This window comes from Ptychodera flava, chromosome 22 (genome assembly GCF_041260155.1).
Source record: "Ptychodera flava strain L36383 chromosome 22, AS_Pfla_20210202, whole genome shotgun sequence".
Taxonomy (NCBI): domain Eukaryota; kingdom Metazoa; phylum Hemichordata; class Enteropneusta; family Ptychoderidae; genus Ptychodera; species Ptychodera flava.
Genome location: NC_091949.1, coordinates 23,034,659 through 23,059,322, shown reverse-complemented (window position 1 = coordinate 23,059,322; position 24,664 = coordinate 23,034,659). Strand labels below are relative to the sequence as shown.

Genomic DNA, 24,664 nt, shown 5'->3' with positions numbered 1-24,664 from the left:
GTGAGACTGAAGTGAACTTGACCTGGAAGAACAATGCAGGATACAAATGAAAAATTAGCAACTACTTTTTCAGGAGACTTGTTCATAATCACAACATGTCACTAAATCGGTGTAAATGTGAATTTTAATGCAAATTCCTCTCAATTTTTCTGTTTTCTGCTACATGGTTATCTTTCTGCATGTTACTCCTGTCTGTCTGTCTGTCTGTCTGTCTGTCTGTCTGTCTGTCTGTCTGTCTGTCTGCCTGCCTGCCTGCCTGTCTGTCTGTCTGTCTGTCTGTCTGTCTGTCTGTCTGTCTGTCTGTCTGTCTGTGTATGTATGTATGTATGTATGTATGTATGTATGTATGTATGTATGTATGTATGTATGTATGTATGTATGTCTCAGTTTCCATATACCTAACTACCTGCCCCACTTTCCTGCCCCTCTTTCTAAACTCTTTCTCTCTCTCCCTCTCTCTCTCGAAAACTCTCAAACTTTCAAACTGTCTCAAATTCTCAAATACTGTAAAGAGTCAATCTGCTGCTTCATATCTATTGGATCTTTGAGTGAATTCGCAGATGATAATAAGAAAACAGATAACGTGAAGTTATCCATACCACTGGTAACACACCTGTTTTAATACCAAGAGCTAAAACGGGCAAAAGTATACAAACGCCCAACCCCAAAATGAGAACGGTAAAAAAAACGCTGCAAGAAAGCATTATGTGTTTAATACATTCAGCGAGTAACGACAATGATGGCGAGGGGAAAACTGGAACAGCATCCTCTGATTAATTAATCGTTCATTTGACAACCCCAACCGAAAGAAGAGCAAGTATTTGAGCAGAAATCAAGAACACGTGACATCCTGCACACAGTGCAGACACCGGTATTGAGAAATAGCTATTTACATTGTCCAGTGGCGTAACCTTTGCCTTGAAATAAACTATAGTGCATCTTTTACCGAGTGCACTCTAAGTTATTACAAAATATTGTTGAGGAAGCATTGCACGCAAAGACTTACTGGGGCTCTCCGCCGCTGTGTCGACAATTAATAATGTATAGACTTAAGAAGTCTCGAATATATATGTAGATATTGATGAAAATTGAACCACTCGCATGGAACAAAATTACGACGGAAAAAGTCCTAGAAATGAATAGCCTTTGAAAAAAAAACTCCAGCGTGACAGTTAATTAAGTCTAAGTGATGATTAACAGGCAATTTCCATTGTCTTTAACATGTTCTTTTTTAATACTTAATAAAGTTAACTAGGGCAATGGAGGGGGATATTGACAGACGCCAACCGGAAAGTTCCCGGTTCGAAAAATATAATTAGATGATTAATTATTAAACTGCAGGTCACTAATTTAATTCTGCCATTATTTTCTTTGTTGCGGTACATGGACCGGCGAACCCAATATTTATAGGTTCCGCATAATGAAATTTGAGCAAATTTATATAGACATACACAATTGTTTTCAGACATGACCAGGAGTAATGCATTGCGAAAAAAGTGAGGAGCATTCAGAGAAAAGGATATCGGTTTTGTTCATCAGCGGTACTAAGGGAAAAAAATATTTCGAATAAGCCTACAGGGCGAAAACAGTCTAATTGGCTGGTAGATTTTAAGCTTGAGATCACAGGGATTATGTTTAATTAATTTCCTAATAACTGCCCAATGATTATTTCTAATTTAGCCACTGAATCGAATCCAGGTCAAAGTTGACTCAACTTTATGGATCCCACCAGCAACTCGGTGAGACAAACGATGAGTGTGATTTCATAGTCATATAAAGATGTCCAATTTCAGTACAAAGGCGGAATGATTCCAAACCGTCTCGAAATGGTTTGGAAACAGATTTTACTACTGAAAGTACCTCACGCTCCACACAAGCTAATTTGTGCCTATGTTACGATGGATGTGTGGTGCGTATATCCATTGTTTCCTCGGCGAAGAAGCGACAATTTTCCACAAACGCCGAGATTGTTGATCAAATTTTGTCAATTATATTTGTTAGTATCGAACATAACAGCAGAAGTGGGACTTATTTTTTTCACATTCGCTCCTCTCCCTCTTACAGCGTAATGATACAAAACCAAATGTCGCCGACTTATGGATTGTGACCACATTACACGAGTATTTGAGATACATCCGCCGGGAGACGGATACGCATGCTGGCGAGTTACGCCGAAGGAGGAGCTTACGCGGAAAACTGCATTTTATATCCCTTTTTGACACTTCATTTTTTCCAGTTTGCAACCAGAAGCCTGGGAAACGTCACAAAGCCATGCGGTGGTCCACTTCAGCGTGACGCGTACTTTAATTATTTGTGTAAAAAAGCGGTGACGTCAGGTAGGTACACTCGATGCTATAGGCATGCCTGCTCTTCATTGTCACTAGGAAGCAAAGATGTTTTTTCTTTAGCAGCGAATATTTTAATATTTACAACATTCATTCCATCACTGAGCTCTAAATTATGACGTCGTTTTTTTTGTAGACACCATAAATTTGTTAAACGTGTGTCCGAAACCGTTTCAAGGCTGTACGGGTTGTTCGGTAACGTTTCGGGTTCACCTCGGGTTCGTATTGTCGTTTATTGTTGACAATTACAAAGTTACAGGTATAAATAATGGCGAAGCGGCAATATCATCCATCGGCGCTTTTAATGCACACGGTCGAGTTTAACATACTCATACTAAATTACAAAATTCCCTGAACTGCAGGCGAAGTTCCTATATGATTGGTTTCTTTCTTGGGTATACACGAGTAACTCCCAGAAACGACCCCACTGAGAGGTTGTGTGGATTTAGGGTAATTAGGAAAATTCTTTCGATGGGTCTGGCAACTGCACAGTGGCGGTGGAAAAAAAACCGATTGCATGATTGATGAGAAAACAAACTATGTGATGAAATATTGGGTTGAGATCACACAGTTACCGTGTTCGTAGGAAACCATTGGGGCAAGGTCAGCGTGTTGTATTACCAAGGGCATTTAATTTTATTTCAAAAGTGATAAATATTTTATGAACGGATCCTCTCCACTCGGCTGACTACATACACAATGGGTAAAGGATGTCAGTTGTTAATTCCGGTATAACCATTTTAAGTCCATTTTCACGAATGATCTTTTGTTCAGTTTCATAAAAATCAGTTCTTGGCGCTCTTCTAGAGGCTGTATGCACTGCGACTATTTACAAAGAATTGATATGTGGGTCAAATTTGACACCGAGATATGTTCATCGTGAGAACAGCTTTTCGTTGGTTGTAAATATATACATGTCGACTGGGCACGAAATCTTTTCACACAAAATGCCGTCACAACCATAAAATTCTTGAAGTAAATTTTTTGGTGAAACAATGTCACCGTGAAAACAATATGAAAATATATTTTGATGACGACAGTGCTGTGAGTTTAACAGATCTGCAACAAAACTGAGAGAGGGACTCTCGCTTCACGCCATTTTACCCGACGAGGCGAGATTTTATCCGAAAACCACGTTGAAAGCAACCGTGTTCCGTGACAAGCGGCTTATGAGGGTGCTGACTGGGCGAACCACACTTATAATGAAATAGCAGGCGTCCGCCCCGACCTCGCAGAGACTGGAATAATCCGATAAAATGATGCGATGTGAAATTGGGACACGCTTAAGATGGGGATAATCCCGTAAAGTGGAGTGCTTGCAGTAATTATACGTGTAGACTCCAATGAGCTCATGCAAACAGAGATCGGCACGGTATCTGTGACATTTTGTACTCTCCATCTGTCGAGTTGAAATCTACAACCGCCCAATTTCAGCGATAGTTGCGATCACTTCCCTTTGTTGTGCGAGCTCATAACCGGGCTAAATTTACTTCGCGTTCAACCATTTCCAGATTTAGCGATTATCTCCTGGTTTTCAAACGGACCCTTTTGTACCGAATCTCTGATTTTACAGTTGCAGCACATTTCCTTCATTTTATCGGTCCGGGGGTTGATATTATGGTAAAATACGGTACCTTACCTGCGGATGACATAAGAGCACCCTACGCTGTCATCCTTAAGAAGAATGTGAACGGAGAATTCTGAAATTAAATTCACTGAAGTATTAATTAAAAACTATATATGAGCTTTTAAACACTGTCAAGAGCAGGTACTTTTAACAGAGTACATGGGCATTAGTCATAAACACTTAAATTTAAGAACGTATGATTGATAGAATAAGTGAAAAAGTTTATGTATCATCTTTCTTAAGGATACGAGTATACAGTCCCTTTTGAGACTGTGAGACAAATATTGAACGTCTGGGCGCCTTGAAACAAATCTCGCGGAAGGTGACTTGGGATAGGGCCAAGAACAGTCAACCACCCAACAAACAAACAAATGCGCACGCCGTCGTCATGTGTAAGTCGTACGTAACCCCTTACATTTTCTAATCCCTCGTCAGCCTGCTAAGGTTTGTGTGGCTCTCCCCCGAAGCGTAAAACGAAGAGTCTCGAAGGAAGACGTCAGGGGCTGAATCTTCTCCAAGATGTTCTGTTATCACTTTCCGATGCCTTCTAACTACTCGCTGTGCGGGCCAAGTATCACCGGAGGGTCCACCCTACCAGCGTCGACACTCTGTAAGTATACGCCAACACATGCACACACACACACACACACACCGCGCACATAAGCTATCTCAGCTGCGATCTTAAATAATGTTGAAAAGTTTCCTCACATTGAGTGTAGCTATGCGAACACGTTGTCTCTCAACCAACCGAGAGTGAATGTGTATTTCCTCCAACCTATAAAACGTTGCCACGAGATATTGAATTCGTGGCGTAAAGCAACATGTTAGTGTTACGACCTTCAAATATACATCACCTTGCACTAGCTTCTCACTTTGCAATTTAAATTAATTCAAACTTCATGAGAGAAATTCGATATACCAATAAAAATACTAATAATCTTCATAAAAAATTTCAATTTTGAGACGAGGTGCTGGCTAAATGTCAGTTATTGAGGTATTTCGTTTGACGTAACTAGACCGTTCCATCCAGTTTCCTGATTTTTTTCCTCAATTCCTTACATGAAATTAGAGCCAAATTGACCGAATAAGTGAATTTTTCCCGACCTAACTGATTTTACGCCGACACACACCTAAATTGGAGGTTGACATCGTGCATGCTGTTAGCCTGAGGTCACCTGAGTTCGTTAACGGTAGCCGGTTCCCGCTGCGATACTTCAACGCACATCGTACAGCTCAGACTGCTACTGAACAGACGGACCGTGATGTCGTATCGACGGTATCGTCGTTAAAAGGTTGATAAATCGCCCGGTTTTTTTCGCTGACGCTTTCTGTTGCTCCATAGGAGTTTTACACCTTTTTCTCTCGCCGTCGCCGTCCTCTCTAGCATGGAGCGGGGTTAATCAGCACACGACACGAAGCCCTCGACTTGCAGCCGAGGAAACCAGTCCTTGGTAATGCAATACCAAATAATGGCGGGTCAGTTTACTCTTGAAAATTGAGGCATATAAATCAATTAGGACGGATAATGAAATGATTGTGGACTATTAATCCATATTGGATTAAACTCCGGATTATATGACGCGCGGTAAATTTGATTTGCGCGGGCAAATTGCCGCGAATTTGACGAGTTAGTGCCGGGGTGATATGCTGTGGACCTATCGCTGAGTCGGTTCTTTTCGCTCGCCTCTGCTTACTTCAATTTAGCACTTGCCCGTCTGGAAGCAAAAAGAGCCAACAAAATTAGACCAGGCCAGGTCTCTTTGGTATGTTTCGTTCACCTGAGAATCACATTTCCAGTCGTTAACGTTTTGAAATCGAGATATTCGAAAGAGCGGATGTTTTTGTGCCTACTCAGAATTGCTGTCAGTCGTCATGAGCGGCGCAGGCTTCTTTAAGTCAGAGCTCTGATGCCAATTAGCCGCCAGAATTTCACCGACAAACCCGATGTAAATGCAACCAGATGCAGTAGCCATATATCAGCAAGGATACGCTGCAAAGGGTACATGTAAATACAATTTCATAACTTCTGTTATGTGCATATCATTTCTTCAACGAAATTACTCGTGGCCCTAATATCATTATCTCGCTGAGCGGGTAACACTTTTTACTGCGTTTATTGTTTGCCTATCGACCACGCGATTGTCAAACGTCCAGACCTCGACTAATTGTGGTTACTAATAATTAAATGTGACCACAAGTGCAGAAATTACAGTAAATTAATAAGCAATTCTGTGAGTAAACAACAATGGTTATGTAGGCCGCAAAATCAATTGAATGTGATGTGGATTTCATTACAGTACAGAGAAGACAGTCGTGACGACGTTGTTGTGGGGGCAAATTATATCTGACGTGCGTGGCTTTGCTTTTGCTTGTTCTCTGATTGGCAGATTTCACAGGAGAATTGCCAGTGAAATAAGTGGCGAGTGATCGATATTTACTGAAACACACGGTGGAAATCACATATCAAACTTATGTGACAACAAACACGTCATAATTGTGAGCATGATGATGTTGAAGTCTGCCCTGCTGTTGGAACTTACGGTGGTAAGATCTTGTATCTCCGAAGGGTGGCGCTATGGTTCAAGATTGAAAAACAGTCGACCCCTTCGATGCATAGTTGTTAATACGATCCGCGGAACCCTTCGTCTTCATAATGCCTTATTCGATAGCAGTCAGCAAGAACAGGGAAATACAGCGTCAAACCACAGTCTCCCCACACATCAGGACTGTAGCCAAGCGTTTCCGACGTAAAGCGCGCACAATATTGATGAGTTATATAGCTTAAAGTGTGACACAAAACGGACTGCACGAGATTTCATTGCAGTTTATTTATGGCGTTTGTCGCGAACTCTAGCCGGTAGCCGATAGTGTCTTTAGCGCTTATTTAGGGCTTTGTGATTTGGTCATTTGAGAGGTCAAAGGGGTGAGAATTTTCGCGTTGGGACATTCTATGGGTTTGCTCAAAAAGCGAGAAGAGTATGCTAGTATATCATTACTGTCGCGATAATTTCAACGGCCCAGACAAAGATGGTTTACTTACAGTCTACAGTACAATTCTGTCGAGTCAGCACTTCTGACTTAAATGCTCTGATCCGACTGTAATCTAGGAAAATGAAAACGCTGACAGTTTTGTTAAGGTCGAACGCATTACAGAAATTAAAGTTTTACATTTTCGCTTATACTTTGGCCAAAGAATCTTTTAACAAATTTTTATTCATGATCAAGAATTAAAATCAAAGATATTTGGACGATAGTAGTGAGTACAAATTTAACGGTATTTGAAATTCAAAATGGCCTCCATTGATTTTGTCAACTCTCAGTGTAGGAACAAGTTAAATGTTTGATTTCAACATAAACAAGAAAATTAAAAGCTAGTGATAAGCTAGGTTTTGTGTGACACTTTTCAAAATGAGTACAAGAAGATGCTGAGTAGGAGAGAATTGTTAGCTCTTGAGAATTTGCAAAAACTTTGTGCGCGTCGAGGCCTTTGTAGCAAAAATCGAGAAAATCGAGATACACTTTGCTCTGTATTTGTCTGTGCCTTGACCAAAGGAGAGATCACCAAAGCTATGATTTTTAGTCCAAACTGTCGCAGAAATGTTTCTCTATCTTGCCGACAGAGAACTTGCCTCGTCTACACTGAGCAAAGATATGACAACTGAACTAAAATTTGCCACGACGTGGCCGGGGTATCTACTTGGATGAAGGTATTAATGATTTAACGTCTGTTTACCTTGTTCCCTCGACAAATGTTTTCTACCGAGATGCATCTCTTCACCAAATAAAATGAACCTTCGCTTTTGTGATTTGTATTTCTGTAAAAAGGAAACTACAGTAAGGTTTAGTATATGGCCTTGTAAATTGGAACAGTATGTGCGGAGATTGTTTTATGTATAGGAATACAACAGCACAATCACCGATCACCATTTAAAACAAAAATTTGACCACAACAAATAAAATGTTGAGGAAAGGTCGGAAACGAGGCTATGAAATAGATGGACTTGAATCTTATTTTGTGATCATTTCTACCGCAATTGGACAAAATGTATGAAAGAGACGTCACCGCTGAAAAGCGATATTCTTGTCGTAAATTCAATATGATTTTCACAAAGGCTGTCTCAATATACCAGCTGAGTTATCGGAAACCCCAGTTCTACTGATTGCCGGAGGCTGAGCTCGGCGACACCACGTGACCTTTTTGGGCCACAGTATGCCAAGATCTTTGTGAAATTCACTCTAAAGTTCATGAGAGAAAAAGTTCATTCTGATTAACGTGTTGGTTAATTCTGCGGCGGAATCGGAGAACATTTCCCGTGGACGTCATCTGATGGCGGCCGTGCTGGAAAAACTGAACGGCATTCAGTACGATTCCGATTTAATTTCAAGTTGGTAAGACGAGGATTGGGATGACGTGCGCCGGTGTGTTTGATCGTCTCGTTTTCACACCCATCGAATAAATGAAATTACTGATGGTCTCGACAAATTGAATTAATTTCTTTCAATTTCCCCCCTGGCATAAAATTGCTTCCCGGTCAAATTTAAGGAAGCGGGGTTAAGGAATGAGAAAAGAAATTGCCGTCGCTTTATTTATAGCGTAAGACAATTTCTGAAGATGGGGCAAATTTTGAGTAATTTCGTAGCGAGAGACGAGATGAAGTGCTACGATTTTTCTTGTGGAAATTAGAAGAAAGCAATTTTATTTTAATCAAATTTCTGAAGAAAAATACAGTGATTTGAGTGGGGGATATTTGTCTGGGGTTCTTATATCTAATGACAATATGCCTCCGTGCTGTGAATTCAAATTTTGCCCACGCGTGTTGGTACTTGGACACACTTGACCCGTTCAAGTCGGTGTTTCTTGTATATTCGATGCAAGCTTCGCAGTCCTGTCTTCTAAAGTCGACTCTCTCCACTTGTTCAAAAAAGGAAGCCGTTGAATGGTTTTAATCGGACACCGTCCCGCGTTGTTTTATTTTCACTCGTCTTTTTTGAATTGTCCCAAGACAATATGTCTGCTCTAAATATATATATATATATTATATATATATATATATATATATATATATATATGTATGTATATATATATATATATATATATATATATATATATATGTATATGTACATGTATATATATATGTATATATATAACCATTTTAAGAGATCGTCTTTGATGCTTCGCCCATTTACGATTATCTAGACTCAAAGTTGTACTAACAATTGGAACGGTTGCACGAAATACTAAATATTTGAAAAGTATTTAGAGCGAAAAAGATAATTTAGCTTTGTTGTTTCACCGGATGTGTTAGAAGAACCATTGGACTGACAGACCCAGTTGCTGTTACTTTTAATGGCTTTTTCACAATTTTTTGCTTTAAAATACAGTTTCTTGTTCTACTTCTCAAAACATGTTGAGGCGTGCAGTGTTTATCCTGTAAACTCAGCCTGTGCATGTTGAGACCGCATTGTTATTGTTGACAAATGAATTCTGGTCCGGACTGGAATTCAAATGTAAACAATAACTGCACATTTTCACGTAGAGACGCTGTGCTGACAAGCTAATTAGTGTTTCAACATGCCCTGGGGAGTGAGACAAGAACTTGCAATTGAAATACAAAACAAGAAAAGTGAAAATATCAAAAGTTACGGCTACCGGCCATTTAAATGCACTGCCGATGTACATTTTTTGACGATCACGTATCTGACACTCCGATGTGTGAAAGTATTAGAATTCCAATCACGTTACGCTGACAACACCGTGCAGACGAATAACGGCGGCAGCTGGTGGAGGCTCTAAAATGTGTTGACGTACGTCAAACCTGTTGAAAATTACCCCTAGGGGAGTGGTCGCTATTTGACACGGGATGTCACAGCACACCAGGGTGGCCAATAATTCCGAGTGATTCGCCTCGTAAGTAGGGGCTGGCGATCATTAGAATGAGCCAGGGTACCTGCACAATGACACTCAATGGGTAGATTTATAGAGAGTGTTGATATACCTTCGTTCAACGCACTCACTCTGTCTGACGGAAAAAAAGTTATTCCTGGGTTATAAACTCTTTAATTAGGTAACGCATCTGCTGATAGGTCAACGGCGGAAATGTACGTCAGAGGGACAGTGCGAAAGTAAAAATATCACGCTTTTGTATGTTATAATCGTGGAGCCATGATAGATTCTTGTCAAGTTTCAATCTGGGACAGATCTTGCGTATGTGTTCTGTCTATGAGGCAAGGCAAAGATGTTAAAAACTAAAACACCCAAACGATTGTTTAAGAATTGTAAACACGATCAAATAGTTCAAAATACCGCAAGAACGCAGATATATCTTAAAGTGTAAATAAGAACATAATTATCTATACAGGATCTGCATGCCGACAATAAAATTGCTTTGTATTTGCCTAAAGGGACAAAGTCGGCCATTTTTGTCATGAATTTGTTTGATACGAGATTGCTTGACATGTTTAAAAGAATGAATGGGTGACCATGCATATATTAGACCCTGGTTTTATACACGATGAATGAAACCATCGCGAAAATGAATAAATGGTCATGACTATTCATTCATTCTGGCGATGGTTTCATTTATCATGTCTAAAACCGGGTTCAAATACATGCATGGTCAACCATTCATTCAGTATCTTTCAACATGTCAAACAATATAAGTAGTATCTCGTATCAAACAAAATTCATGAAAAATGGCCGATTTTGTTCCTTTAAAAAAGCTTGCCTCAATCTGGGCATCACAAGAACCCCCCGTATAAGAGCAATGACCTATTAAACAATTCGGGGAAGTTAATGGCATAATTATTACACTTGTAGATGAAGCAATTTTAAACTAAATCAACCTCGTTGGCAGTGTATTCAATTTAATAATGTTGATATGCCTGTCTGTCTGTCTATCTGTCTGTCTGTCTGTCTGTCTATCTATCTGCCGTCTCTCAATAGCTTTTTCTCTTTCTCCTGTAGATTCGGCGTTGCCATACGGAAATGAATTCGACGACACTTTTTTTCGACGCAAGCAGCGAAGAAATCGAACAACGTTCACGACGCAACAGGTAAAAAAAACCTCAAGCAGACCGCCCTATAGAGAGAATGTGATGTATGTTAGCACTGAGAAAAACAGCCGGATCGTATTTGGTGTTTTCTTGTGTGGTCGGTCAGACTTTGTATGTTTCTTTGATATTACAATGCTTTCGTCACTTATATTTCTAGTTAAAGATGTCTTTGGCAGTAATTTTAATCACCTGACATTCTTACAGCTCTCAGTCTGCACACGTTCTCCCTGTGCAGTGTAAAACCTTTCTGACTCAACATCCGATATGAAATACCACAATCAGCTTCTTTTGGGGGAAAATCCTTTCTTCTTGTGAGTTTCACTCTCAAATCACGCAGCTCAAGTAGGAAATCGCCAAGGTCAAGGGGAAACGTACTTGCTGCATCGATCTTGAACGTTTATGGTATGACGGTTTAGAATTCTCTTGAGAGATTTCTGCGAATCATAAAAAACAAAAACCAAAAACCAAAAAAAGAAAAGAAAAACAGCACATCGGCATAGAGTCGTAAAAATAAAAATCGTGCATTTTCACCCTATCATATACCGAGAGACAAATTTGGGGAGACAAATTTATCTACAGCTTTCAAAGGGAGTTCATTATATTCAAACTGACATATACTGTCGATAATCGGTCACACACAGAGACACGTACAAAATCAAACACGATAGGATGTCCAAGTTTGGTATCGAAATCGTCACCGTACACGATACAAGTTGCAATTTCACGCTAAGTATTTATGACCTCGATTATCAGTCCCTGACATGTGTGTGTTTTGCGGACATTGAAATCCGCCACCTTTCATATTTCAGCCCCTTGTCAGATCGCCCGGCGGCAATTGGACGGAAGCGCGTCTGTAATTGACCAATCACAACAAGTGCGATGAGCTACGACCGGTCGGAAGTACGACGGGGCGCGCGGGCGCCTTAGTAAAGTACAACTCGCTTCGAAAATTTTCTGGCTGAATAAGATATTGGAAGTCAGATTATAGCCTGCAAAAAGAAACAGAACTTTTTTTGCATAAGCCGTGCGTTCACAAGTCTGTATTTGTCGGCTTCGCTCTACCGATGCCTTAGGAACTGACAAAAGCAAAGGTCTTGTGCACGTGAACAGGAAATGTCAAATAGTTTGCCAGTCAATTCCTACCTCCTTCCTGCAGCCATTTTGTCGGGACTATCACTATTTGATGAGGTGCTTTATTCCGCACTGCTTTCCGCGGAGAATCGATTTTTTACGGCCATTTCTACAAATTATTGATCGTATTTTCTCCTCGCTCGGAATTCTCAGAAAAGAAGAGTGATTTTTGGTATAGTTTCATATGTGGAGGGTTGAGGGGGCCTGAAAATGTGTACAGCGAATGATTCCCGGATTGCGATCGTTAATCCTGGCATGACTCTATCGCGAAATCCGATCATGCAACTGTCATTAATAAATCATGGGATATGGCAGAGACGGCGACCTGTACGTCCATTTATTGTCATCCATGGAGGCATCATTAAAACTGGATGTTTTATATCGGAATTAACCCTAATAATTCCGGGGCACGTTTGCCAGCTTAGAGAGAGCTAACGTTGTTTTTACACCTCCACGTCGTGTCAAAAGCTTTCCTTTGACATAAATCATCTTCAAACGAGGAAGATACAAATATTGGTTTATTACCCGCAGCGCGTTACATCATGGAATCACTGCCCATAAATTTGGGAGCAAGTGTCAGGCCTCGACTATTCTACTGTGACAAAAATAACATTTTAACCTCCTTAGGAACGGCTTGTTTACGAGATGTCCAAAATTTGATTTCCCAGAATGGAGTGCATGTGTGAACTGTGTACGTATATCAGCTCCGTTATTGTTTCATGGCTAATGGATATGCAGTTTTTTCTCTCCCTTATCTGACGTGCCTCGTTTTGGAATTTAACAATGTATATTAAATGAAGGGGAGACGCACAATGTGAAACAATATAGATCAATTTACGAATCCGTGGTCCCTTATGGCTGTCGTATAAGGTCGAAATCACGAAATTCTGTCTAATTTTTAAAACCTCTCCAATCTTTTGAGAGAAGTCGTTTCCCCGAGTGGAAGAGCGCGATGAGCGTGTCAATTAAAGAAGTGCGGGCAGATGTAAACTGACAGACGTGGCGCGTGACTTCAACGCGTCTCACTGAGCTCTGCGTCAAGCATATTTTTCTTCCGTTTGTCTTTGCTTATGATTCGTTGTTACGGTCATATATGGTTTATAAAGGGGTGTTATGAGTTCTATACCAATGGAAAGTCTCAGTATATGTTTTTTCCGAATCTCACTCATAAATAGGAAGCCTTTAGAGGTTCAAAATATAAAACAACTGAACTATATTGCGAATATTTCACGTACAGGAGGATCTCGCAAACGAGTTCACACACAACAAAGCGTGCGCGAGCATGTCGACGCGTGCACGAACGCGCTAATATGATGTTCTCGCGTTCTGTCTCTTCACCATTAATTTAAAAGCCAAGATATGTTAGTTTGATCAATTTTGTTAACATACTCCTTTTTTTGTTCACTTATCAGCTCAAAGAACTTGAAGCTGCCTTTGCCAGGACACATTATCCCGACGTCTTCACGAGAGAGGATCTTGCGATGAAAATAAACTTGACTGAAGCCAGAGTGCAGGTAAACGGGAACACGATTGATTATTCTACGACGCTTTCGCAAAAAAATTATTTATGTAACAATACCAGCGATTAAATATTTACCAGAGAAAACCAGTTCATGTACCCCAATTACGTCTTTCGATTTCGGCTTAGACCGAGGGACCGCCTCTGTAACCGACACCCATGATTTGAAATCAGTGGCCGTTTCCCATGATATGGCAATTCTATAGTCGGGGCGCCATGTTGGATCAAAAATGCATTACGGCGTGGTGGCCGCTGTCTCCCTTGGGGACGGGACGACACAGGTGCAGCAAGCTGATAAGATAATTGAGTTTAGATAATCAAATAAACATGTTATACGATTAGGCTGAACATTTCACTCAATTATCAAGCATTTGCAAATAAATTTAGTTAGCTTAGGGTAATACAATGTGAGCCAGTTTGATCCGTGCTGGAAACTGAAGTCAGCAACATAGACAATTTCCCGCGGCTTTGTAAACGAAGGCGCAGGATAGCTGAGACGTGCGCAGTCAAATCTGCTGACCCGAGTGTCAATCTAACTCAAGTAGTCAAGTAGTCTGATGACGTTAATCACAGAGCATTCAAGGATTACGCTCAGAATTTTCCGGCAATCACCAGGGTGGGTCCTTCGGTCGCCATTGCAGATAAACCCGGCCAAGAGTCCGCAGCCTGGTAAGCTGGGAGTCCCCATGAGACTTAAAGTTCATCTGTTACAAAATTAGGCCACCACCAGGGAATCTTCGATGCGAAAATAGTGCTTTTTGGCGGGAAAGACGTTTCAGAAATTGGAAACGATAATGTGCTGTTGCGAATTTTAAATCAAACGGTGTGATGCGCTAAGCCTTGATATGATCTACTTTGATACTCGTCATACTGTTGTGCCACCAAAAGTAGTGAAACGGTGTCGTTCATACAGAACGCTAACATATTGATATCATAAAACCAACTCGGGAAGACAGTCAGGCAGACAGTCATACAGTCAGAAACAGACAGACAGACAGACAGACAGACAGACAGACAAACAGACAAACAGACATAGACCGACAGCGACTCAAAACGTGCAGTACTTGATGCCATGTTGTGTGTGAACGCATAGATGTCTGATCTCATAGTGTTTTACTCTCTATGTGTCGATGCTCATACAGGCCGAACAAAGGGTGGACGGCCTCTTATCGCATGTAATCAAGTACGTCTGCGTGATGAAGTCCCGAGACATCTTCTCAAGAAAAAGAAACTCAACGTATCATGCGAAAACTCGCAATCAGCGAGGCGGTTCCAATTTTCAACTTCATAAAATGTGCAAGTGCTTTTCATTAGTATTAAGTGGCTCAGAACAGTAAACGGTTCATAAAGTCGCCCCATTCGTTATTGGGAATTATAGATATGGCAATTATGCAAAATAACCGGCACAGAAAAGTTCTGTGTAATTTCCCAGTGATGCTAAATCAACCTGGGGACCGTCAAGACAGTTACGAGAAATTTAGATCGTCGAGTTACCGAGACCGTTATTTCTTTCGATGACAAGAGAATGCTTTCTGGTCGATTCAATTAGCGTGTTTGCATAAGTAATAGAAGGTTTATTAATTCAATTACAGTCACTGTCCTCGGCTAGATGCACAGTCTTTCAGCGAATCGTTTTATGACGCCGTGTCTGAAGAATTCTAAATCCGCCCGTTGTATTATCAGCAAGGGGTTGATATCTGCTCAGCACGATGTTGTATTGGTGGCCATTTTTTCAAGTATATACAAGTTATGATGTAACAGACAATGGCAAATATTAAGCAATGAAGAAAAATAGACAAAAAGAAAGAAACTTTAACCACAGACACGATTGATTGATTGATTGATTTGTGATCGTGATTATGTTCCGGCGTGACACTTAAACAGATAACTCATGTGGAATGTGTGATACATACAATACATTGTTTAACGAGACCGTTATATCGCACACCTCAATCTCAAACTACAAGTACATCTGATAAGAGGAGTTCAAGTTCATATCGAGGCCCGAGCATTCAGTGACTGAAATAACGTACGTGAAGATGAAATGAATGTGACGTGCAGGTGATATGATTGAGTCGTCGATTCAGTGAAAATAACATCCGTAGCATTGAAACGTTGCAACAATTGCACAACAACAATAATTTAAACTATAAAAACACCCCCTCATACTTATCGGCAACAGCAACAGTAACGAGAATAAATGAAGTACATTGAACGGAATTCCATTTCTACTAAGTGTACTCAAATATCGTCTCAAGGCAAAAAGTCAAAATTTCAAGTTAAAAATAAATCGAAAGCCACCAATCTCAATTGTGGCATAGATACATTTGTAGCAAATTGGGTATTAATGGGCTATTGATAATTACTTTTTGCACTTATCACTTCAGATAAAGTCCTTGATTAAGAGTTTACGAGTTGACTAAAGTTTGTCGATAGCGACAAATCGACTTGACGTTTGAATGCCGTACAACAATACATGTAAACAAAACCAACATCGCATTCACCAGCCTAGGGAATATAATTTGTCAGAAATAGAAAAAAAAAATCAACATAGTTTTACGGTAACAGTTGAAGCTAGATTCGAACTTTAAACTACTTTGCATTCGTTTGAATATCTGTGCGACTTGTATTTCACCATTTGCTGTCCCACAACGCCATTTAAGTTCTGACCAGCCAGACCAAACCTTATTGATTGATCGTGTGATGGATGGCGTTACTTGTACATATCATATCTGCCGTATCACAACTACTTGAGTATTTTACCACCATTGCCAATTGTGTTCTGCCTCTTTTAACAAATATGGTAGAATTTTTTGCTTTTTGCAAAGTTTTACGTTTTCCAAAAGCATGTTCATCACTCTTGTAATCAGTATTCGTCACTGTTTTATGGAAGCAGATTTCACCGTTTTTCGGAGTCACTGTTAATAAACTTTCTGAAAAGGTGGAAATTCGAGGCGCTGCGGTGGGTTGAATGACGCTGAACGTCGCCAAAACCTAGTGTTTTACGTTTTAAGGGAGAGGGAGTTTAGGGTCGGCCTGTTTTAGACGAGAACTGGTCAAAATACATACATACATTACATACAGTAACTTAGCTGAGTGTCATGACTGGAGACACTCTCCCGTTTTAGTGACGTCATCAATTTCAAGCTAGTTTCAGCTGAAATGAAACGTATTGAACGATAATGAAGTTTGAAAAGAGTGGAGAAAAGGCAGCGAGTTTCTTTCTTGAAAAATAACAGAGGAACGAGTGAAAGACGAACGTGTAAAAATCTTTCTGCCAGTGTAAACTTCTTTCCTAAGTTTTACCTATTTGGTGAACACTTAGCAACACAACTGGCGTAATTACCTTTTGAAATATATTAACGACTATACATAATGTTCATATATGGAATACAAAGTCAAACGTGTTCTGCGCAATGTCAGAAAAGAGTAAAGTGTCGACAGTAGTCGAAAGATTTGAAGTAACTAACCATCAATGGGTCAGAATCATCTTCATTTCGGATCATACAAACGGTATATCATTGTCTTTAAAGATTATTGCAACTCAACGGTCAGCATAAATTCACTGCCTGTTATGATTTTTGACACGTAATAAAAAAAGGACGGACAGACAAGCCCGTTCCCCTATCAAAATATTTTGACGCAAATCTGTTACCCTCCTCCGAATAAAAACTTGAACCTGCAAGACAGTACGTATTTTCAAGACGGGAAAAATTCTGTTTATTATCACTGATTGAAAAAAGATCTTCAATTTACAAAGGGCACTGACTATCGCTCGGTTGTGAATCATCCGGCTTGCAAGGTTTACTCAGAGCGCGGTAATTTGCCCGCCTCACAGGCGCAATCTTCACTCTCGCTATCTGTCCACATTTACGACTATTATTAAATCTTGTTGACATACAGAATTTAATAAAGATGTCGTGCCGCCAGCAATTGACATTTGCCGACTTTTCAATGATTTCACTATTATTTTACTGTACACAGTAATTTGTAGGTTAAACTAGTGTAATGAAATTGTTCTCGAATGTCAGATTGGACGCTCTCGTCACAACTAATTTCCAGTCGTTTAACTTATTCATCGCCGTGCTCTTCCCGCCAAAACTTCGCATGAAAATTGACTGTTCGCTTCATGTAGCCCTTCAATTTACGCCATCTTTGAAATTGAGTTCCAGCTTGAGTTCTGCCTTTTCCCTCAATTATTTTCTTCGAAAATACTCCTTTTATTCCGACATTCTCGCCGTGGCGGCCGAGTTCAAACGACTGCTGAAGTTGTCGTCGCTATACTCTGAGCTCAAACTTCAATTTACGTATTTAAATTAGGTTTGACCCCGTCTGGAGATTCGATTTGTATCTCCTCCAATATAATATCGCTATAATGCATCGACCTGACGATGTGGCAATGTATTTGGAACAGAGCAAAGCCAATTAGCTAAAATAATTGATTGACAATTACTCCTTGGGCAAATCGTATTCGCGTGAATAGAAAACGTCAAGAAATTCTGAGCGTTTGAAGTGATAATACAATTGAGAAGGGAAGCTTCTTGGTCAAAGCGAAACATCGATACAAATAAAGACATGTCAGTGTCTTGTGAAGCATCCGTTGGAAAGTTAAGAAAACCAAATAATCCAAGTGAGATTATTGAGATGATGACGTCACAACTTGTCCCGTACTTTGAAGACAAAGCCGCCGTGATTTTCAAAAGTAACAAATCTAGCTTTTGCTCATAGCCTATTGATGGTTCCTATTGATGGTATAAACATTTTGTTTATCATCTCATTCGAATAAGGCAAGTATAAAGTATTAACTCTTTGAGTGCTGTAATTTTTTACCACCAAAAGTTTGGCGCAACATTTTATTAATGTTTATGAATTTTTCTTCAATTTTATTTGACAATTTTGGATTAAATAGATACCACATTTTATTGGCTACAGTTGTGCATCAAAATTTTGGCAAACATTTGAAAAAAATTACTACAGTATATTTTATTGAGGTGGCAAAAATTGACTTTTGCTCTCAAAGAGTTAAAGGCTGTGAAAAACTGCAATACTTCCATTTTCTATAGTATTCCTGGTACAAGAGAGAAGTTATATTACGATGTCTCTATGATTTCAGCATTTATCAAAAATGCTTTTTTGATAAATCCATTTGTTCTGAAAGTCGTACGCATTTGTGGAAAACGATTATCTCCATATTATTTTAGTCCTGGGCGACGGGTGTACAAGATGTATATGCTAGCAACTGCCCCCGTCCCCGGCCGATCTACAAGATGACTTATAGCGGCGAGCGTTTATGTCAAGTAAAAAATCCCAGATTATGGAAGGATTTTGTGTTTAGAAAATGAAAGAGCGAGTGTGAAAACTGTTCATCTCTGCGAAATCATTACACACACATCATAGCCAAGAGATCCCAGCAACGCGGAATTGACAGCTTATAGAACGATGTCATGTCGGTAAGGGGCATCAGCCTGTACGTACCTTTTATGCGGGAGAGTGGCCATACCTAAGAGCTCTTTTTTTAAAATAACCAATGTTTTGCAGAGAGCAAACAAGAAAAGAAACCTACCAAACAACAAACCACTATGCTTCCATTGACTCCTGTGTGTATACGTTGTCGAACCAAAAGTCTCTCAAAATATCCTTAGAGTAGCATGCGCCTCGAAAGTGAAAGACTTAAACTTTTGCGAAAACTTATTCCTCATTGAAATTTTCAACCGTTTTTACAAAATCAAGAATTAAAAACCAGCGGTCACTGTGCAAATTTGGTACTAGAAAAACATGTCACCGAACATTTGATACTCAATATGGCCGTCATTCTTGTGTTAACTCATGGGAAATGTATAATTTTCGATTTTCAAAAACATAAACGATAAACATTTTTCTTACATAACGAGCTTTAAAATGAGCCCCCACAATTGGTATACCAGAAAAGTACTGTGAAAAGTTGAGAGTCCAAATATCTGTTCCCTGGGCGCATTTTACCCAAAGCGCAAACATCTTAAAGAAAATACATCCACACCCTCCCTAACGGTAAAAATACTGACCAAAGTAAAACACACTGAAGCCTGACTCCGAGTCTTCCAAACTGAGAATTGTGTCAGGCAGTCGAAGTTGAGTGAACATGCAAGTTAATCTATGTGTGAAACTTTACATGATGACTATACTAAAAGCGTTTGATTGAACCATTTTTCATTGTAATGGGTGGGCCTTTTTACAAAGAACTTGGACACAAGAGTGTTGGGGTGGAGCGATTCCCTAATAAATATTCAAACTGATATATTATGCAATTTCTGTGAGTTTGCGTAATCACCTGTAGTACTTCGAACACTAAATACTCCCTTTTGGACAAAGACCATTCACTTCTATGTTTGAGAGAGAAACTACAATTTCAATTTCAAGGTATATAACACTGTAAATCCCTTGTTGGACTAATTTTGAAGATTCTGAACAAATAGTGTTTGATCTATCATTTTTGACAATGCACCTTTGTAAACTTTCTTATGGAATTAAGTCGACGTATGCAGACATTTGAAATTCAGAGTATTCCTTCATTTATTTGGTTCTGAATTATTTTATAAATATTCAACGCAGAAAGTACTCTTTGTGAAACATCAGGGGATTTGAATTCTGAAAGGAGGGGAACTAAATTGAAACCTATAAAGTTATGATGGTGATAGAAATATTCTTGTCGTCTCAAGGGCTTGGGAGCCCGAGTAACGAAACATCTTTTCGCTTTACGTGCCAAGGTGTGGTTTCAAAATAGACGTGCCAAATGGAGGAAGACGGGAAAAGACAAACGAGATCAGCCGGAAAACGGCGAACAAGGGGCCGAAGAACAACCGAACGAACACGAAGAAGAAGCTGGGGAGACACTGGTGTGCGACCAAAACTCATTTGGCACAGCGGGCGACGAACAGACCAATGACCAACACAGTCCCGAAAGGGGCGGGAATTCCACGGGACAACAAACAGACACTCCTGGTGCGGATTCTGACGAGAGCGCTACGTCCCCTCTTGGCGAAGGCGGAATGCAGACTCTGAACGCCTTGGAACACAACATCAAAACGAGGAACCCACAAAACGGTATTACAGATTATTTACCCCTTCTCTCAACGTCAAATTTACCGCAGAATGCAAACATTAGTTTTAACCTTCGATTTTGCCCTTGAGATGTAAATGTTGGTATTTATCCGTCGCAGTGCTGAGCTACTGTTTTTGATATTATGAAGTGAACGTCACTGATCGAGGCAGCGTTTTCAGAAGCTTGTCCGATAACTTTTAAAAATCTTCATTTTATTAATTACAGATTGATACAAGTTTCATCTTTGGGTTTGTTTTTGGAAGGCATCTTTACACTTTACGAAACGACTCATTATATCTCACATAAAGTTTGTCGAGTTCCTCGTCCAAAGATTCTGAAACTTTGAGTTGAAGTGACTCTCCATGTGTCAAAGGTCATTTTAGCATTGTGCGTTGATATAAATTCCATCATACCTTGCTCCACAGATCTCCGAGTCCGATGGCAGAGAACCAAAGTTTCGACAGACCTGGAGAAAGAGAAGTTGTTAGTGACACGGATGAACCGAGCAGTAGTATTTGGAAAACACAGTCAGGGAACCAATTCCGAATAATCAACCCATTGCAAGGAGGTAGGTCCTTTGTGCATGAAAACATATGGAATTCACATATCGATCTGTAGATAGATGGATGGATAGACAGATAGATAGATAAATAAATAGATAGCTATCTAGATAGATATAGATAGATAGATTGATAGATAGATAGATAGACAGGCAGTTAGACAGACAGACAGACAGACAGACAGACAGATAGATAGATAGATAGATAGATAGATAGATAGACAGACAAATATATAGATAGGTAGATAGAAAGATAGATGCATAGATACATACATACAGACAGACATACAGACAGACAGACATACAGACAGACAGATAGACATCCATTTCTTCACTCGATGAGTATAAATTAACTATCAAAGCTGTATACATATTCCATGACTGCTTACCATGCATAATCTTGAGCTGTCAAATTAACATTTGACCAGGCTACAGATAAAGATTAGTGGGCACAAACGTTTGAATACGAACCTAGGTTTCCTGAGGCCCTCAAGCTTTGTACGCTATCCCTAAGCCCAGGTAACCCTTACGTCTCCTTATATTAGGTTATTAGTGATCAAAGCTGTTAAGCTGTTTCCGCTAATCTTTACTCTTGCCCACCAGCGGGATTAAAGCTAAATAAAAGCTTCCTTGGGCACCGTACAATCCGTTTTACTCAACTCGAAAAAACGGTCACCTGAAATTCTTGGGTGGGGGGAGGAATGGAGGCGAATGGGTTCGTGTTATCATAACTTTATTGCGCTGAAAAGCACTGTCAGTAATGTGGTCGTTAGGGACCTTCAATTTGTCGATATAGTTACAAATAATTCACCGTGAACGGTGAAAATTAGTACACTCATCGCAAACGTGTAGCGAGTGTTGCTTCATGGAAAGTTGTATCAAATACACTTATATAATGGCGGCGTCTTTGGCCCATCTTTGCTGAAACATCAGTGTTCAATAGAGCACGAGTATGGTGGGTAACGTTCTAAAGTTTCTTTACAACCGAACATATCTACCCAAGTTTTAGACGAGACTGGATAAGATAAACAACTCCTTTTGGCGCCATTTTTTTCTTACAGCTACGACGTCGATGAACAGTTGTAGTGATCCGGAATGCAATTGTACTTTTGTAGCACCCTATTCATCTCCACACGTTCCTGTATACCAGCGGTCTTCAAGCGTCGCTCAACTCAGGCAAAGGGCCAAGGAATACACAAAGGCTCTGATGTACTCACTGACGCCGAGTGCTCGCTATCCTCATCCTTCTTCAGCGTCATAAGGAGCGCACCAATCAACGTGCCCGTAAGAAACTTTCACCTTGCGTACCGGGAAGGATTAGCCAATGAATTTTCTCGTTCTAAGAACTCCTGATGTACGGAAGAAAGAACGAATCAAGCCCTTCGTATCATTGCCTTTAAGGTGTAGAAACAGCATGTAGGAACAAAAGTACTTGATGGATGCGCTAAATGACTAGCATACAGTAATTATCATTAAAAATCGTTCCAAATTTTGAAATCACACTACTTTTTTCAATTTTAGATAAAGTATGATTTTGTAAAATTACGTGCAAGAAGATAAGTGTCTTACAAATAGCAAACGCCACAAACTATCGGGAAACAAAGGCACTGTCGCCGGTAAAATTAGAGTAGTTATGCTTGAGATGCATAGCTGCTGTAGGGACTTTGCCAGCGGTCATTTTGTGTCACTTAAGGCCTTGCGAGCACGTGGTCACAGAAAAACGTAGTGAAAGTAGAATACATATCAAAGGGTGTGTTTTGAAAACCCCATCCCACCCGTTTTGCGGCTATTTTCAGAGTATAGCTTGATATGAATCATTTTTAAACTATCGAGAAAATCAAATCAAATATTTTCACCGCATTGAATTGAAAAAATGTAGAGCTAATACAACGAAGGGCTACCAGTATATATATATATATATATATATATATATATATATATATATATATATATATATATATATATATATATATTTACACACACACACACACACACATATATATATATATATATATATATATATATAGATAGATATATATATATATATATATATATATCGAGTTCTCATATCTAAAATATTGAACTATGACCCCTGAGTTTTGTACTGATTGTGTGAAATGAAGTTTAAAGTTCAGGAAGTTCCCTTACAGAAAGTTTGGGCAGAAATTTAAAACTATCAGTTTCGAATTGCACACAATCTTAAAGAAACATTCCTTTGTCTCTTTTACATCAAGTAATGTATTCAAATATAACTTATAATATTCTAGGAAGTTCAACAAATAAGTCAGGTCTTTGTAAATCATTCAACTAAAGTGTAAATGAAATATATTAAGATATTCTGTTTCTAAAATTTATGGTATTTATATTTAAGATGCACACATCAATATCTCAGCATTTTGTATGATACAGTATACGTTTCCGCTTTTTGCTGTTATCAGATTTTTATTGAAATGTCTTTGCCAATTTTTGTAACAGTTTAGCCTCTTGCTCGTCCAAACGACTGCAAGACGCACATCAATGTAAGTCAAAAGAACTATCCATTATATTTTTAAACGATTTATTAAAAATGGATGCATTGTTGTCGACTCCCCTACAACAAACTGGCACGGGAAATTGGCTGTTTAAAAGTCAGAGCTACACATACGTCAATAATGTGCTGAAAGAGAACGATTCCAGTCTGCATAATGGGTCAACGAAACGAAAATGGAAAGTAGTTCAACTACCTTGTCGCTCCTTTTGTGATGTTGCTTAGCGACAGTACTGGCTACGCTGAGCCATAGTACTGTAATTTGGCATTGTGCTAGGGATGTACACATGTCTATTTCATGTATGATGTAGGACATCCTAAGACAGGTAAACTTCTATAGAAGGGAAATTTCGGCCAACTGATCGTCAGACAGCTGGTGAGCCAATTTTATGTGTATACACCGGCCAAGTCCACTTCATGATAGAAATAAGCGCTTGTCTGGGCGCCTTTACAGTAAATATAGACAACCGCCCCCTAAAACAATTTTGAATTATTCTATAGCTCAATCGATGTCAGTCTTTCCCATAAACGTCACTGTCCTACCTATTTCTGTAAAGCCTGTCACATCGGACCATGTATATGAACGGGTTACAAACTTATACCCGAAACAACTTGTACAGAGATATACAATTCTGAACATTTCTGATGTCGCAGCACGTGGAAAAAAAATTGAAAAGTCACCTGACAAGAAAAAACGTGATTTGAGGTGAAAGCTACATTCATTAATGGAAGACAAACGTACAGGGCAAGATCTTTTGCAAATTCGACGACATAAAAAGTAATGGTTTCAGCAGCAGTCTAATTTGTCGCTATGCACAGTTTCCA

General features: G+C 39.5%; 1 protein-coding gene across 1 annotated transcript; it reads left to right on the top strand.

The window, feature by feature from the left end:
- Window positions 1–2,154: 2,154 nt before the first annotated feature.
- LOC139122379 (paired mesoderm homeobox protein 2B-like) lies at window positions 2,155–23,204 on the top strand. Its single transcript, XM_070687764.1, has 7 exons — window positions 2,155–2,336; window positions 4,408–4,582; window positions 10,937–11,025; window positions 13,569–13,670; window positions 20,419–20,755; window positions 21,179–21,321; window positions 22,374–23,204. Exons 2-6 carry the CDS (start codon window positions 4,492–4,494, stop codon window positions 21,301–21,303), a joined length of 744 nt encoding a protein of 247 aa, XP_070543865.1. The 5' UTR covers window positions 2,155–2,336; window positions 4,408–4,491; the 3' UTR covers window positions 21,304–21,321; window positions 22,374–23,204.
- The last annotated feature ends 1,460 nt before the right edge of the window (window positions 23,205–24,664 follow it).

Coding starts and splice junctions, on each gene's coding strand:
- LOC139122379 (XM_070687764.1), top strand. CDS start 4,492: ATGTTCTGTTATCACTTTCCGATGCCTTCTAACTACTCGCTGTGCGGG. Junction 13,671..20,418: donor TGACTGAAGCCAGAGTGCAG/GTAAACGGGAAC, acceptor TTACGTGCCAAG/GTGTGGTTTCAAAATAGACG. Junction 20,756..21,178: donor AACGAGGAACCCACAAAACG/GTATTACAGATT, acceptor CTTGCTCCACAG/ATCTCCGAGTCCGATGGCAG.